The 13567-nt window shown below is 56.6% G+C and overlaps 1 protein-coding gene across 2 annotated transcripts; it reads left to right on the forward strand.

The window, feature by feature from the left end:
- Positions 1 to 561: 561 nt before the first annotated feature.
- Positions 562 to 11834, forward strand: WDR54 (WD repeat domain 54). 2 transcript variants are annotated; one of them, XM_032787988.2, is made up of 9 exons: positions 562 to 911; positions 2623 to 2685; positions 3767 to 3833; positions 4295 to 4351; positions 4804 to 4931; positions 7444 to 7544; positions 7768 to 7930; positions 8338 to 8412; positions 9747 to 11834. In XM_032787988.2, exons 1-9 carry the CDS (start codon positions 687 to 689, stop codon positions 9876 to 9878), a joined length of 1011 nt encoding a protein of 336 aa, XP_032643879.1. In that variant the 5' UTR covers positions 562 to 686; the 3' UTR covers positions 9879 to 11834. The 2 variants fall into 2 exon arrangements, with proteins under 2 accessions (XP_032643879.1, XP_032643880.1); XM_032787989.2 differs by having other exon boundaries at positions 686 to 911; positions 4804 to 4916.
- The last annotated feature ends 1733 nt before the right edge of the window (positions 11835 to 13567 follow it).

Consider the following 13567-nt stretch of genomic DNA (forward strand, 5'->3'; position numbering starts at 1 on the left):
CCGCCCCCACCCCGCCTGACACCCACACACACACCCCAGCCACGAACCCCCACCCACTGCACCCCCACATTCAGTCACGCCAGCCACAGTCTCCCCACCCCCACGCACCCCCACAGCAGCACCGCAGCCACTCCCCTCACGAACCCCCACTGCATACCCACGCCCCAGCCACCCCAGCCACGCCCCTCCACACCGCCACTGCACCTCCCACATTCGCACCCCAGCCACGACCCCCACCCCCACTGCAACCCCCACACCTCACACCCCCACCATGCCCTCCCCACCCCCACTTCCGGCCACCCCCACACCCAGCAACCCAGCTCACGCCCTCCCACCCCACTGCACCCCACACCCAGCACCCCCAGCCCAACCCCCCACCCCCACTGCACCCCCACACCCACCCCCCCACTCCTGCAACCATCGCACCCCCACTCCAGCGGTGCCCCCTCAGCGAGCCGGCCGGAGCCCCCCTTCCGCTGGCTGCGTCCCCGTCACCAAGGCAACGCCAGCCCCGTCCCGCGCCGTGATGTCATCGCCCTGCGACCGCGCTGCGCCGTCTCCATGGCTGCGGGGGACTCCGGGTGAGCGGGAGGCGTCGGGCCCCTTTCGACTCCCTGGCTCGGGCTCTGCCCCTGCCCCGGCCCCGGCCCCTCCAGCGGCGGCCCCGCCCATCGCCCGCCCCCAGCATGTACCGCAAGGAGCGGAGCGTCCCGCTGAAGAGCAGCAGCTCGGCGCTGTACAACAACCTGAGCGTGCTGCCCCTGCGCGACAAGCAGCTCACCTACTTCGCCGCCGTGCACGGCAGCAGCGTCAGCCTGGCCAGCGCCGCGCCCGGCGGGCTCAGCGTCTCCCACCGCCAGCTGCAGGCCAAGGAGGGCGGCCCGGCGGGCAGCGCCTCCATCGTCACCCAGGTAGGGGGCGGCCCGGCCCGGGAGCCCCGGCTCCCCCCGGCTGCCCGCAGCGGTAAAGTCAGCCCGGCCTGAGGGGAGAGCCAGGCCCCGGAGCGGGCTCGGGGCACACACCCACTGGAAGAAAGGGCTCCTGGGCTCTCTGCTGAGTCTGTGGGCACATGGCCCCGCCCTTCCTGTCCTGTTTTAGAGGGACAGTCCCAATTCTGGGGCATTTTCTTCTGTAGGCACCTATCACCCCCCACCCCCATCCCGACTGTTCACACTCGCTGCCTGGTCCCCCTCCCTGGGGAGAACAGCTCTCTCCTTCCTCCCAGCCTCGGTAGAACTCTGGGAGCAGTTTGGTGTCAAGCCAGGGCCACCCCGAAATGGCTCTAATCCAGCCAGCAGTGCCCCAAAACACTACCTAGACCAGGAGTAGGCAACCTGCGGCACGCGAGCTGATTTTCAGTGGCACTCACACTGCCTGGGTCCTGGCCACCAGTCCGGGGCTCTCTGCATTTTAATTTAATTTTAAATAAAGCTTCTTAAACACTTTAAAAACCTTATTTACTTTACATACAACAATAGTTTAGTTATATACACCTCTACCCCGATATAACACGAATTCGGATAGCACGCCAGAAAGCAGCATTCCGGTGGGGCGGGGCTGCGCACTCCAGCGGATCAAAGTTCAAAGGAAGTTAGATATAACGCGGTTTCACATATAATGCAGTAAGATTTTTTGGCTCCTGAGGACAGCATTATAGAGGGGTAGAGGTGTATTATAGACTTATAGAAAGAGACCTGCTAAAAAACATTAAAATGTATTACTGGCACACGGAACCTTAAATTAGAGTGAATAAATGAATACTGGGCACAGCACTGCTGACAGGTTGCCAACCCCTGTAATACACCAATACCATTATCAGGATTCTTTTTGTTCTTAATATATTTTTAAAACTCCTTATTGTTCTTAACTCTGCTGTCCGTATATTTTTCCTTGTGTCCTTTGACTTCCTGTATCAATTTTCTACTATTTCTCACTTCTGATTTCTATTCATTACTATCAAATTCCCCATTCTTCCCTTTGTTACGTGTTACAACTGCCTTCACTTCCCCTCTAAACTTGGTTGGTTTTTTAAACCAGCACAGCCTTCTTCCTCAAGTGTGGCTTTTGGGGCATCTAGTAAGGTGTTCTTAAATGATTCTTAATCATCATTCATACTTTTTGAGTTAAATTCTTCCTCAAAGCTGATTTGGCCCATAATCATTTTCAGCTTTGTGAAAATGGCCTTGTAAAACACCAGGTATATCTATTACTGGTCTGGACTTTATTAAGAACATAACATAAGAACAGCTGTACCGAGTCAGACCAAAGGTCCATCTAGCCCAGTATCTGTCTGGCGACAGTGGCCAATGCCAGGTGCCCCAGAGGGAGGGAAGCCAACAGGCAATGATCAAGTGATCTCTCTCCTGCCATCCATCTCCACCCTTTGATGAACAGAGGCTAGGGACACCATTCTTTACCCTTCCTGGCTAATAGCCATTTATGGACTTAGCCACCATGAATTTATCCAGTTCCCTATTCTGTTTGTACATTATAAATGGGATCAAGTCATGATCATTTGTACCATTAACTTTTAGTTCTGCAATCAGTTCCCCTTTAGCTGTTAGGATAAGATATCGTGTAGAATTAGCCGGTGTTGGCTGCAACAGCTCCTTTCCCTTTCAGGCCTCCTGGTGTGTCCTGCCTTCTCGAGTTCTCCTGGTCCTGACCTCTCAAAAAGGCATCCAGGTAAGAGTGCTGCTTCCTTTTCTAGGCTCTGGGAAAGGAGGGGGTGGGGACTGTGGTGGAGAGCTTTGTGTGAACAGGTTTCAGAGTAGCAGCCCTGTTAGTCTGTATCCACAAAAAGAACAGGGGTACTTGTGGCACCATAGAGACTAACAAATTTATTTGAGCAAAGGTTTCGTGGGCTATAGCCGATGAAGTGGACTGTAGCCCACGAAAGCTTATGCTCAAATAAATTTGTTAGTCTCTAAGGTGCCACAAGTACCCCTGTTCTTTTTTCTGTGTGAACAGTCTCCTGAGCTGCAGGAAGGTCAATGGAGGCATGTCATAGGGCATGACTGCCCCATAGTACCCTCTTCTGGGGAAGTCTGGCTATGCAGGCACTTCCTGCCTCAGTTTCCCTTCTCCCAGGATTTCCTGTCTCTCCCAGGGTTTCACATGGCTCAGGCCTCCAGCTGGGTCATTCTCACAGTGCAGTCCCCTTCCAGGGTAATAAAAGTCCCAAACAAACAAGATTTTTTCCCACCCACTTGGGCCCCTCTTCAGCCCAATCTCCAGGCTCAGTTTCCTGTCCCTTCAGAGTTTCTCTAATCTCTCTGTTCTGAGATAGAGCACTGCTTCCCTGCACTCCTTCCTCAGGAACACAGCTTGCGCTTGCCTGTCAAGCCTCTATTAAACTGTGTTCTCTCCGGCCATCCTAGGCTGGGAGACAAGTAATTATGGCACAGGCCCGATGTGCTGGAGCTATGGGTGTGGCCCCCGGCTTGAAGCAACAATAGCAACCAAACGCCTGGCCCCCATCACGTGTGGGTTTATAGTGTTATTCGTTGGCTTTCAGCACTGCCCCTGTAAAAACTGTTCCCGTCCCCTGCACAGATGTGGCTGGTTGAACAGGGCTGGCTAGCCCCAGGCCTCTTGGCCCATCTTGGCAGCTACCTGTTACAAGGTGCCTTCTGGAGGGTTCCTCCCCCCTCTCTGGAAATCTTTGTGGGGGCAGCACTCGGGGTTTCTCCTGATGGCTTCAGGCTCATCGACCCCACCCAGAAGTGACTCTGCAACGAGCTGACCAGGTGTTTTCACTCCCCAGATGTACGAGTCGGACGGCTCCATCATGGTTTATTGGCATGCCCTCGATGTCTTGGAACCACCGCCAGGTAAATATAGATCCTAGCTGGGGGCATTGCTGCAGCAGAAGCCTAGGCAGGAGGGCTCTGCAGAGCTCTCCCCCCGCCACCAACTGCCCTGGAAGGGCAAGATGAACCATGGGCATGGATTTTGTGTGGCACTGTTTGGCTTCCTCCACCCCAGGAGCCAATAGCCTGTAGGGGGCTCTGGCCCAGGGAGCCAGCAGAAGGGAGGATGTTGGTTTTATTTAGGAATTAATTCCAGGATGTCTATTGCCCATGTCGTGCAGGAGGTCAGACAAGGTGACCCCAATGTTCCTTTCTGGCTAGACAATCTAGTTTCTCTGTGATCTGGCCTTAAATCAGGGTGTCTGGGTCCCTCACACCTTGTGGCCCTGACTTTCAAAGTATCCCATGTGGCCTGGAGTCTCCATCGAGCTCTGGGGTAGGAGCTGCTGCAGGGGTGTAATGGGGCTTCCATTTCCTTCCAGCCCAGGCAGTGTTTGCTCGAGGGATCGCTGCTGCCAGTGGGCGCTTCATCTGTGTGGGTGAGTGGGGTAGGGAAACGGGAAGCTGGCAAACGGAGTGAGGGGCAAGGAGTAGGATCTCTGGTATCTACAGGTGCAGCAAGTGGGCACCTGATCTTCTGCATGATAGGGCTGAGGCCAGGTGGGCAGGGGAGGAGATGGCTGGGAGAGTGGGGAAGCAGCAGGCCTGCATACAGCAGCTGGATGAGGGGGCTGGGCTGTGGATGTGCTGCACTAGGGACACTTGGGCCCAGGAGGATGGGAGTGCAGTGTGCGGGGAACAGGAAGAAGGGTCTGTTTAGGCTCCTGAAGCTGGAGGAGTTACTGAGGTGAGGGCTGAGGAGAGCATGAGGACTGGTGTGGGGTGTGAGACTGGTTCCCGGAGGTGGGAAGACAGGAGGCTGGTTCCTAGTGCAGAGTAGGGTAGGGTCCGGTGACTGGCTGCCAGTGGCATCTCCCTTGCTTATCCGCAGGGACTTCGTCGGGACTGGTACTGGTGTTTGACGTCCCCAGCAAGGGAACAAACATCACGCTGAGCGAGGTTCTGGAGGAGCATCGCGACTCCATCACTGACATCACCTCGGAGGTCGGTGAGAACCCGGTATGGAGCTCCCAGCACCGCGCACAGCTCCTATCCCAGGCTCAGCGCAAACAGCTGGCTGCCAGGCCAGGCCACATGGCTTGCAACCGGGTTGGCAAATGCCAGAGCAGCCAGTGGGGCCCCTCCTTCCTTGGGGGTTGCCTACAGCCAACTGAAAACCAGCCTGTCAGCCCTTCCTCTTTCCCATGTGCTTCTCAGTGCAGGAGACGCAGAGCTGAGGCCCCACCTGCTCTGCCTGGACACTAATGATGCCAAAGTCCTTCCTGGGAGAGCCCAGACCAAAACCTTTCGTGCTGAGGCTTTCCAGCAGCCAGGGTGGTCCTTACTGTGCCCCAGAGGTCAGTAAAGACGCCTCACTCCCACCCAGAGCCAGCCAGCCCAAAGACAGGGCTCATTGACCCCTCCCAGGGCTGGTACAGTCCCTGCAGGATGGGTACAGTAGGTGGCTCAAACCCTACTCTCTCTTCTCCTGTGCCTCTCTAGTCCATGTGGCCTTCACCACAGCTGCCCTTCCGTGCCAGTCTCCTGCCACAGCCTTAGCTTTTTTTCATATCGCTTGGATAGTTGCCAATTCTGCTTCTGTTATCCTTGGGCTACCTCGTTGCCTTTTGCCCTAGGGGCTCCAGTTCAGTGCCTCTCTTGTTACATTGTGCAGGTCTTTGCTCCATGGATGTCCGAGCCAACTCCATTTTTGTTCCATAATTTCCTGTCCTGTTTTTGTTTCATTCTCCTCCAGAGTTCTTCATTCGTTATTTTTTCTGGCTATCTGATATAGAGGGTTTGTCTATGGCAACTGACAACTTGTATTTTTAGATAGTAAGGTCTTAATGGTCTCCAGGTTTCAGTGCCATATTTACAATGATGTTACATATTCAAAGTTTAGTTTGGAGGCAAGATTTCTATTTCTCCAGATCGGCCTTAGAGATACAAAGGCCCATCTGGCTGTTGCTATTCTGGCTGTAATGTCTTCGTCTGCTCCACCTGTTTTACTTACAGTGCTGGCAAGATACATGAAATATCAGACCTCTTCCATGTTGGTTCCAGAAAGTGGTACTGTATTTGTGGTTCTTGGTGTGTGTTGATTCTCATGGTTTGAGTTTTCTCAGTGTTGATTTTCAACCCTCCTAATTGTGCATAGGGCTAGAGATTATTGATTTTAGCTTGCACGTCTCTATGGGTGCGGGATAGCAAGGTGATTTCATCTGCAAGATCAAGGTTCTCTAACTTCTGTGTGACAGTCCATTGTCTCTCCCTTAGTTGTTCTGTGGTCTCTCATTACCCAATCCACTACCAGTAAAAAGATCACAGGTGGCACAAGGCATCCTTGTCTGATGCCCGTAGTAACCTTGAATGGTTTAGTCAGTTCATTGTCATGTATTGCCTTGCTGGTGATGTTTTCATAGAACCTCTGAATGATGTTCACAAATTTCGGAGGCTTTCCATAGTGGCGTAGCAGCTTCCATAAACCTGTCATCCACTGTACCAAAGACTTTTTGGCAATCCCCACAATTCATATGAAGTGGTACTCTTCTGGCTCTGTCCCCACAAGTGCCACAAGGACTCCTCCTTCTTTTTGCTGATACAGACTAGCACAGCTACCACTCTGAGAGTAGCAACTGACCAGCTCAAGACAATGAGGACATCTTAACAATAACGACCTTGGAACAATTAAATCGATGGAGGCAGCACTTTAGTCAGCTACTTTGCCTAAACCCAGTGCCAGCACCAGTCTCTCAGCCAGCTGAGGGCTATGAAAGCCTCCCTGGACTCAAGGCCATTTATTAGCAGGGTCGGACTGTATCCACTCCCTTAGTATCGGGGTAGCCATGTTAGTCTGTATCCAGAAAAACAACGAGGAGTCTGGTGGCACCTTAGAGACTAACAGATTTATTTGGGCATAAGCTTTTGTGGGTAAAAACCCCCCACTTCTTCAGATGCCTGGAGTGATAGTTACAGATGCACTCCCTTAGTGTGTCTGCCTCACCACCCTTAACCAGAGCTCCCTGCATCCTCGCCCCGCCTCCCACGTTCCCACTGGGGCCGTTGTTCATTCCAGAGGCGGCGGCAGCCAGTAAAACCTTTTGGGATGAAAGCGCAAGAGACAGGTCAGATCTAGTCAATTGGCATGTGTGTGTCCCTATGCTCCATAACATGGGGCAGCCCTCAGATTCTCACGCTCCTAAAGCCCAGGCCCTGCCCACTGGAACCGAAGGAGAGTCTCCATCCATTGTTCCCAGGACAGGGGAGGTGCCACACACCTGAACAGTTCTCAGGCCGCCCACTAGAGGCCAGTGATGTGCACCAGCTCATTAGTTATTTGGAGAAGGATGGTTCAGTGTCAGTGTCCTGGGAGCTCATTAGGTTATAAAGCAACTTTCCTGCACTTCTGCCAAAGAGCTATTTGCTGACTGGTTACTCTGGAGTATCCTGACTAATTACTGACTTCCCCGTGCTCTGACTGGCTGGGAGGGGTCCCATGGCATGGCACTGACGGCTGCTCCTCTCATTGCAGGATGGGGCTGCTGACCTGGTGACTGCGGATGACTCCGGGGCCCTGTGTGTCTGGAAAGCCAAGGAGGAGTTCTCCCTGCTCACCAGAATCTCTGCCTTTGGGTAATGCCGGGCGGGGGCTGCCACAGCTCCTTGGGGCAGTGAGCTGAGCCCAGTGATCCCCCACCGGGCCTTGCTAGAGGTGGGCCCCAGGCGAGGGGGGAGCTCCCTGCAGGTGGAGAGATCACTCTCGTGCAGTGTGGACAGTGTTGGGGGAAGGAGGAAGCCCATAACTCCCCCCACCCCAATGGAGCCAGTGGGGCTGACATGTCTGCTTTGTGCCCAGGTGGACCTGCTCCTCGGTGAAGCTGTGGAACGGGGTCATTGCTGCTGGCTATGGGAACGGGCAGATCCGGCTGTACGAGGCCACAGGCGGGGCCCTGCGTGCCACGGTCAGCGCCCACGCTCGCTGGATCTACGCCCTGGACCTGGCACCCCTGACGGGGAAGGTAAACCTGTGCGAGGCCTCCTGGCAATCCCCCGGCTGCACGGCACCGCCCGCCTGCCTTCTGAACACCACTTGGCTGAGCTTCTCAGCCTGCCTGCCTGAATCCTCCACTGGGGCTGGGAAGAGCTGCAGCTCCCACACTAGCCAGGAGGGGGCACACGTACCATTGCATTCTGCCGCCCTCTGCCCCAGGTGGTGCCTGCTGTCCTGCCCGAGCCCCGGAGCCAGTGTGCCAAGGAGTAGAACTGCCTCAGTCGCTGCATGCTGCAGGCTTCAGCAGCATCTGGTGGCACCGGTGCTGAGAGGCTCTGCTCGCTGCAGTGAGCACTGGGCCTGAGCTCAGAGGCTGGCAGAGCCCACCTGCCACCCGCAGCCCCCTCACCGCCTCTGTTCTGCCTCCCACTGCAGCTGCTGTCAGGTGCCGAGGATTCCTATGTCCAGATCTGGAAACTCAGCCGGAGCCCAGACACTGGGGACATCGAGGTGAGGGGCCAGTGCTGTGATGCCCACATGCCCCTGCAGAGAACCCTGGGGGCTAATGGTCTGAGCATGGGGCTGGGAGCCAGGAGCTCCTCAGTTCCAGTCCTAGCTCTGCCACTGACTCTCAGTGCAACCAGTCACTGCTCCTTTGTGCCTCAGTTTCCCCCCGTGACATTCCACCACTACCACAAGGGGCTGTGAGGCTGAGCTGGGGACTAAGTGGCCTAGTGGTGCAATAAGGGCCCTGGGGCAAGAACAGGTGAGGGGCCTGGGTCCTCTTCTTGATTCTAAAACCACCCCCCTCACCCACAGCCCCAGTCCAGCTCTCCGCTGCCCCTGCCTGTTGCCCTCAATCCATGCATCCCTCTAGGGCCTTTTGGCTCCCCTCCTGCCTCCCAGTGCCCTGATCCACCCCCGAGCCCTGGTTCAGAGCTCCCCACTTGGTCTCCTCCAGCGCTGCACCAACTCCCTCCCGGCTCTGATCCAACCCCCCAAGCTGCCATCCAATCCCAATCCCAATCCCCAACCCTCAACAGCTCCACCCAGTTCTGATCTAGCTACCCCTCCCCCAACCTCCCAAATTCCCCACACTTCCATGCCGGACACACAACAGCTAATGGTTTTACCTCTGTCTCGGGGGGGCTGTCTGACCCCCCTCTACACTCCGCCATTCCCCTGCATGTCCCCCACCACTACAATTCTCCACACCTCTGCATGTTTTTGCCAGTTGCTGGTGCCAGTGGGGCCCCCATATCCCAGCCATCCTCCTGCCCCAGAGGGCCAGCTTGTCCTGCTCTCCTGGCAGCCCCTCAGTCAGGCCCTGGCGTGACCACACCCTTTGCACTATTTCAGCTACTCCCCTGAGGTGCTCATAGACTCAGACTTCCTCTTCCCTCCACAAGCCCTGGCCTGCTACCCCCGCCCCCCAGCCTGCACCTCTGTCAGCTCCCCTGAGCTGCTCTGTCTGCCCCACTCTCCCCATCTTCCACTGAGCACATCCTCCTCCCCACTGAAATCCCTGACAGCCTGGGGCAGGCATGCTGAGCCTCCATTTCCCTCAGCGCTGCCCCAACCCTGGGGCTGGTGTTGCAGCAAGGGAGGGGCTGGATGCTGGGAGGGGAGAGAGCCCCCGAGCGTGGTTCTCGTATCCCTGTGACATTCTAGCCCCCAAAGGTCAGATGAAACACTGTGTCCCCTTGCTGCAGCCTTCAGGGGTCACCTGCACTCGAGCCAGGGCCTCGTGCCCATGCCCCGGTGGGACTCCAGGGGAGGCCTGTCTAGCCGCAGGGCCTGGCTGGGCTGCGTAGTCCAAGGGCGCTTTCTCCTGCCCCCTGCAGATCGAGCACTGCCACTCGGAGTGCGTGACTGATACCCAGCTCTGCGGCGCCCGCTTCTGTGACCCCGAGGGAAACTCCTTTGCTGCGACCGGCTACGACCTCAGCGAGATCGTCCGCTATGGCCAGGTCTAGGCTGCCCCACTGCGGGGCGGGGAGGTACCTGCAGGCACCGTGCTGCTGCAGGATGTTCCAGCCCCCCTGCAAATGGGCCACTGACTCAGGGACTCTGTGCAAACCCCTGGCTCCCGTTGCACAGGGGCTGGGGCCACTGCATGCAGCTGAGGATGCCCCCCACCTGGGTGAACAGACACAGGGGAACTGAGGTGGGGGGACATGCACAAAGAAGTGGGGGTGGTGCTGCTGTAGCTAAATGGAGCCCAGATCTCTTCAAACTTCAGGGTCCCTTTGGCCGGAAACCTGCCCACACCCCCTGGCTGTTCATCTCCCCCCTCTCCTGCCTCCATGATCTTTCTTCCCTGTGGGCAGGGCAGGCAGCTGACATGTCCTGCCTCGGGCAGCTTTTTTGTGCTGAGCCCCTTGCCCAGGGTCCCTTGCCCAAGGCTCCGGCAGGCGAGATTCCCCTCTGCTCCTGTATGGAGACCAGAGCCTGGAGAGGTGCAGAGCTGGGCAGGCCCTGAGTTGTGGGGTAGGGTAGGGTAGAGTAGCTGAGGAGCAAATGAATCCCTGCTGCCAGGGGGCCCACCCGGCTCCTTTCCTCCTCTGAACACGAGCTGCAGAGAGCTCTCACCAAAGCCCCTGTTGCTACTTGGGTCATTGCACAGCTTCTGAGCAGGCCCCAAGCTCGGAGAGCAGTCGGCTCTCAGTTGGGCTGGTGGTGTGAGAGGCAGTGTGTCCGAGAACACAGAGCACTTGACCGGGACTCAGGAGACTTGGCTCTGCCACGGGCCTGCTGCATGACCTTGCTCTGTGCCTCAGTTTCCCCATCTGTAAAATGGGGACAGGCTCACTGTGCTCCCCTGTAAAGCCCTACAGCTAGAAAGTGCTAGAGAAGAGCTAATACCATTCTCCCCTCAGCTGCCTAGAGGAGGGGGCCCTCTCAGTAACCACCCAGCTGGGGACAGGCAGGGTGCCCTGGACTGACATGGGAACAGCTGCTGTGCTTAGCTCCCTCAGGGCAAGGAAGCTGCAGGATGCAGGCTCCCCTCTGGAGCCCCTCGCAGGCTGGATTGTCCCTGTGTGCCCTCTGGCTCTCAGCCCCAGATACAGCCCCCTGAAGAGCTGCAGGGAAGAGACTTGGAACTGGCATGGCCTGGCTGAGGGGAGGCAGGGGCTGGGTGTAGCCCCTCTCCAAGAGGGGTGACATACCCCTTTGGGCACAGGCTGCTGCCCCAGCCTTCCAGGAAGGTTCTCAGGTGACGGAGTGTTTTGAGGCTGTGTGTGGGGCCTGGTCCCTTGGAAACACTTGTCTTCGATAAGTGGGGACCCCGGCAAGCGGCACAGACACCCCGGGGTGGCCCGAGAGGCCAGCGTTCTCCTGCTGTCGGGAAAAGTGCATGACATTTCCCTTCTGCTGCTGCTGTTGGGTGGGGGCCTGAGCCTGCCGCTAGCCATTGGGGTCCTTTCCCAATAGACCTAATAGACACAGTGCTGAAGTAGGGGGTTAACCCCGCTGGCTGGGCTAAGGCCTGTTCAGTGCCCCATAGCCCCTGTAGCGTGTTAAACGCAGCACTCTTTGACCCTGCCGTGTAGCGTTTGTGTGTGCTGTTAAACAGCTGCCAGTGCTCACCCTAGAGTTAGCTGCATTTCACCAGGGGGTGCATGTAGAATGGTGGAGGTGAAGGGTCTCTCCTCCAACCCAGTCCTGCTGGCACGAGGCTTTGAAACCCCTGCCCCTTCCCAAACTGCCCCTAGGCCCATGTATTGTCTCTGCCTTGGCCCTGGGCTCTATCATCACCTCTGCTGCGCCTGGCCCTGCAGCACGTGCGGAGGAGCAGTGCCTTTGGCCCTGGCCTCGACACAGCTGGGCAGGCTCCCTGCTACTGGCAGTACCACTGCAGCAGCCTCTCCATAGCTTCGCTTGGGTGCCCAGGGCATGCTGCTGCTGCCGCCATAAATCAGCTTGAACCCTCCTCCTGTGCCTGAGCTCATTTATGGAGGGGGAGGGCCTCTGGGAGGACAGTGGGGGAGGCTGCAGGAGAGGGTTGGGGGTTCTGGGGGAGGTTGGGGAGCAGAGGGGTTTTACCCCTCGCAGCAGTGGAACCTGGGGAACTCCTTGCCAGGGGATGCTGAGAAGGCCAAAACTAACAGGGCTCAAAAAAGAACTCACTAAGTTACTGGAGGCTGGGTCCGGCACTGGCTGTTAGCCAAGACGCTCAGTGACACAAGAAGAGTTACTCACCTTGGAACTGTCGTTCTGCGAGGTGGTGTTCACCTCCATTCCAAATCAGGTGTGCACACACCACCGGCACGGTTCTCAGAAACTTTTTGCCCCTTGGGAGCTCCCAGAGGGTTGGCCTTGGGGCCACCTGGAGTGGTGCCCTCATGGCGCTCAATATATGACCCTGCCGACCCGACCCCCCTTCAGTTCCTTCTTGCTGGTTACTCCAACAGAGGGGACGGAGGGTGGGTCTGGGAATGGACGTGAACAACAGTTACGAGAAGGTGAGTAACCATCTTTTCTTCTTTGAGTGATTGGAATCGACGTGAACAATCAGGTGACTCCCAAGTTCTAGCGGTGGGTGGGGGCAGAGTTAAGGACTCTGACTGGAGCAGTGCTCTAGCAGGAGCTGCAGCATCTCCAGCATGCTGGGTGATGGCAGAGTGGGTGGCAAAGATATGCACCAAGGACCAGGTCACCGCTCTGCAGATCTCCTGGATAGGCCCCTGGACCAGGAAAGCAGTGGACGAGGCTTGAGCTTGTGTCAAGTGGGCCATTCTAGCTGGGGTTGTGACCTCGGCGAGGCCATAACAGGTACAGCTGCAGTCCGTAATCCAGGAAGAGATGTGTTGTGAGACCGGAAGCCCCTTCATCTGGTCTGCCACCACCACAAACAGCTGGTTTGACTTCCTGAAAGGCTTTGTGCAGTCAATGTAGAACGCGAACGCTCTGCGCATCGAGTGAGGGAAGCCTCTGCTCCTGTGTGTTAGCATATGGCTTGGGACAGAAAACAGAAAAATGTCTTGGCTGAGGTGGAAGTGGGATACCACGTTGGGCAGGAAGGCTGAGTGCCGCCTGAGCGGTACCTTGTCCTTGTGGAGGGCTGGGTAGGGGGGTGTCGGAGGTTAATGCTTTTAACTCTGACACCCTCCTGGACAATGTGATGGCAACCAGAAAGGCTACCTTCCACAAGAGATACAGAAGGTAACATGTAATGAGTGGCTCGAATGGGGCTCCCATAAGCCAAGCTAGGACCAGACTGAGGTCCCAGTGGGTGAGACTGAAGGTGTAGCCGTTCCATGCCCTTAAGGAAATGGCCTACCATAGGACTGGCAAGTGCCCCATCTCTCCCGGGTGGAATGCTGGGATGGCCATGAGCTGTAGCCTGATGATCTGGCCAGGCCTTGCTGCTTCAGATGCAGTAGATAGTCCAGGATGAATGGTCTAGATGCCTGAAGTGGGGGTACGTGAGTGCGAGCAAGGGTGTGGGTGGGAGAATAAGAACTCATATCCCTTGGAGGGAACAAAAGTATTTCTCTCCACACCCTGGCGGTGGGTGGAATGGAGGCTGGAGTCTGCCACAGGGCATTATATTTGTAAGTAGTTTTAATGACTGGTAATGCCACTCTGGACGGGCCTTCCGGCGTGAGAATGTCCACCACCAGGTCCTCTGACTTGATGACTTCCTCCGCCTGTAGGCCCA

This window comes from Chelonoidis abingdonii, chromosome 5 (assembly GCF_003597395.2).
Source record: "Chelonoidis abingdonii isolate Lonesome George chromosome 5, CheloAbing_2.0, whole genome shotgun sequence".
NCBI classification, from domain to species: Eukaryota; Metazoa; Chordata; order Testudines; family Testudinidae; genus Chelonoidis; species Chelonoidis abingdonii.

Excerpts from the sequence above, each read along its gene's own strand:
- WDR54 (XM_032787988.2), top strand. The coding sequence starts at position 687 with ATGTACCGCAAGGAGCGGAGCGTCCCGCTGAAGAGCAGCAGCTCGGCG. Across the intron at positions 912-2,622 it reads GCGCCTCCATCGTCACCCAG|GCCTCCTGGTGTGTCCTGCC; the intron begins GTAGGGGGCGGC and ends TTTCCCTTTCAG. Across the intron at positions 7,931-8,337 it reads TGGCACCCCTGACGGGGAAG|CTGCTGTCAGGTGCCGAGGA; the intron begins GTAAACCTGTGC and ends CTCCCACTGCAG.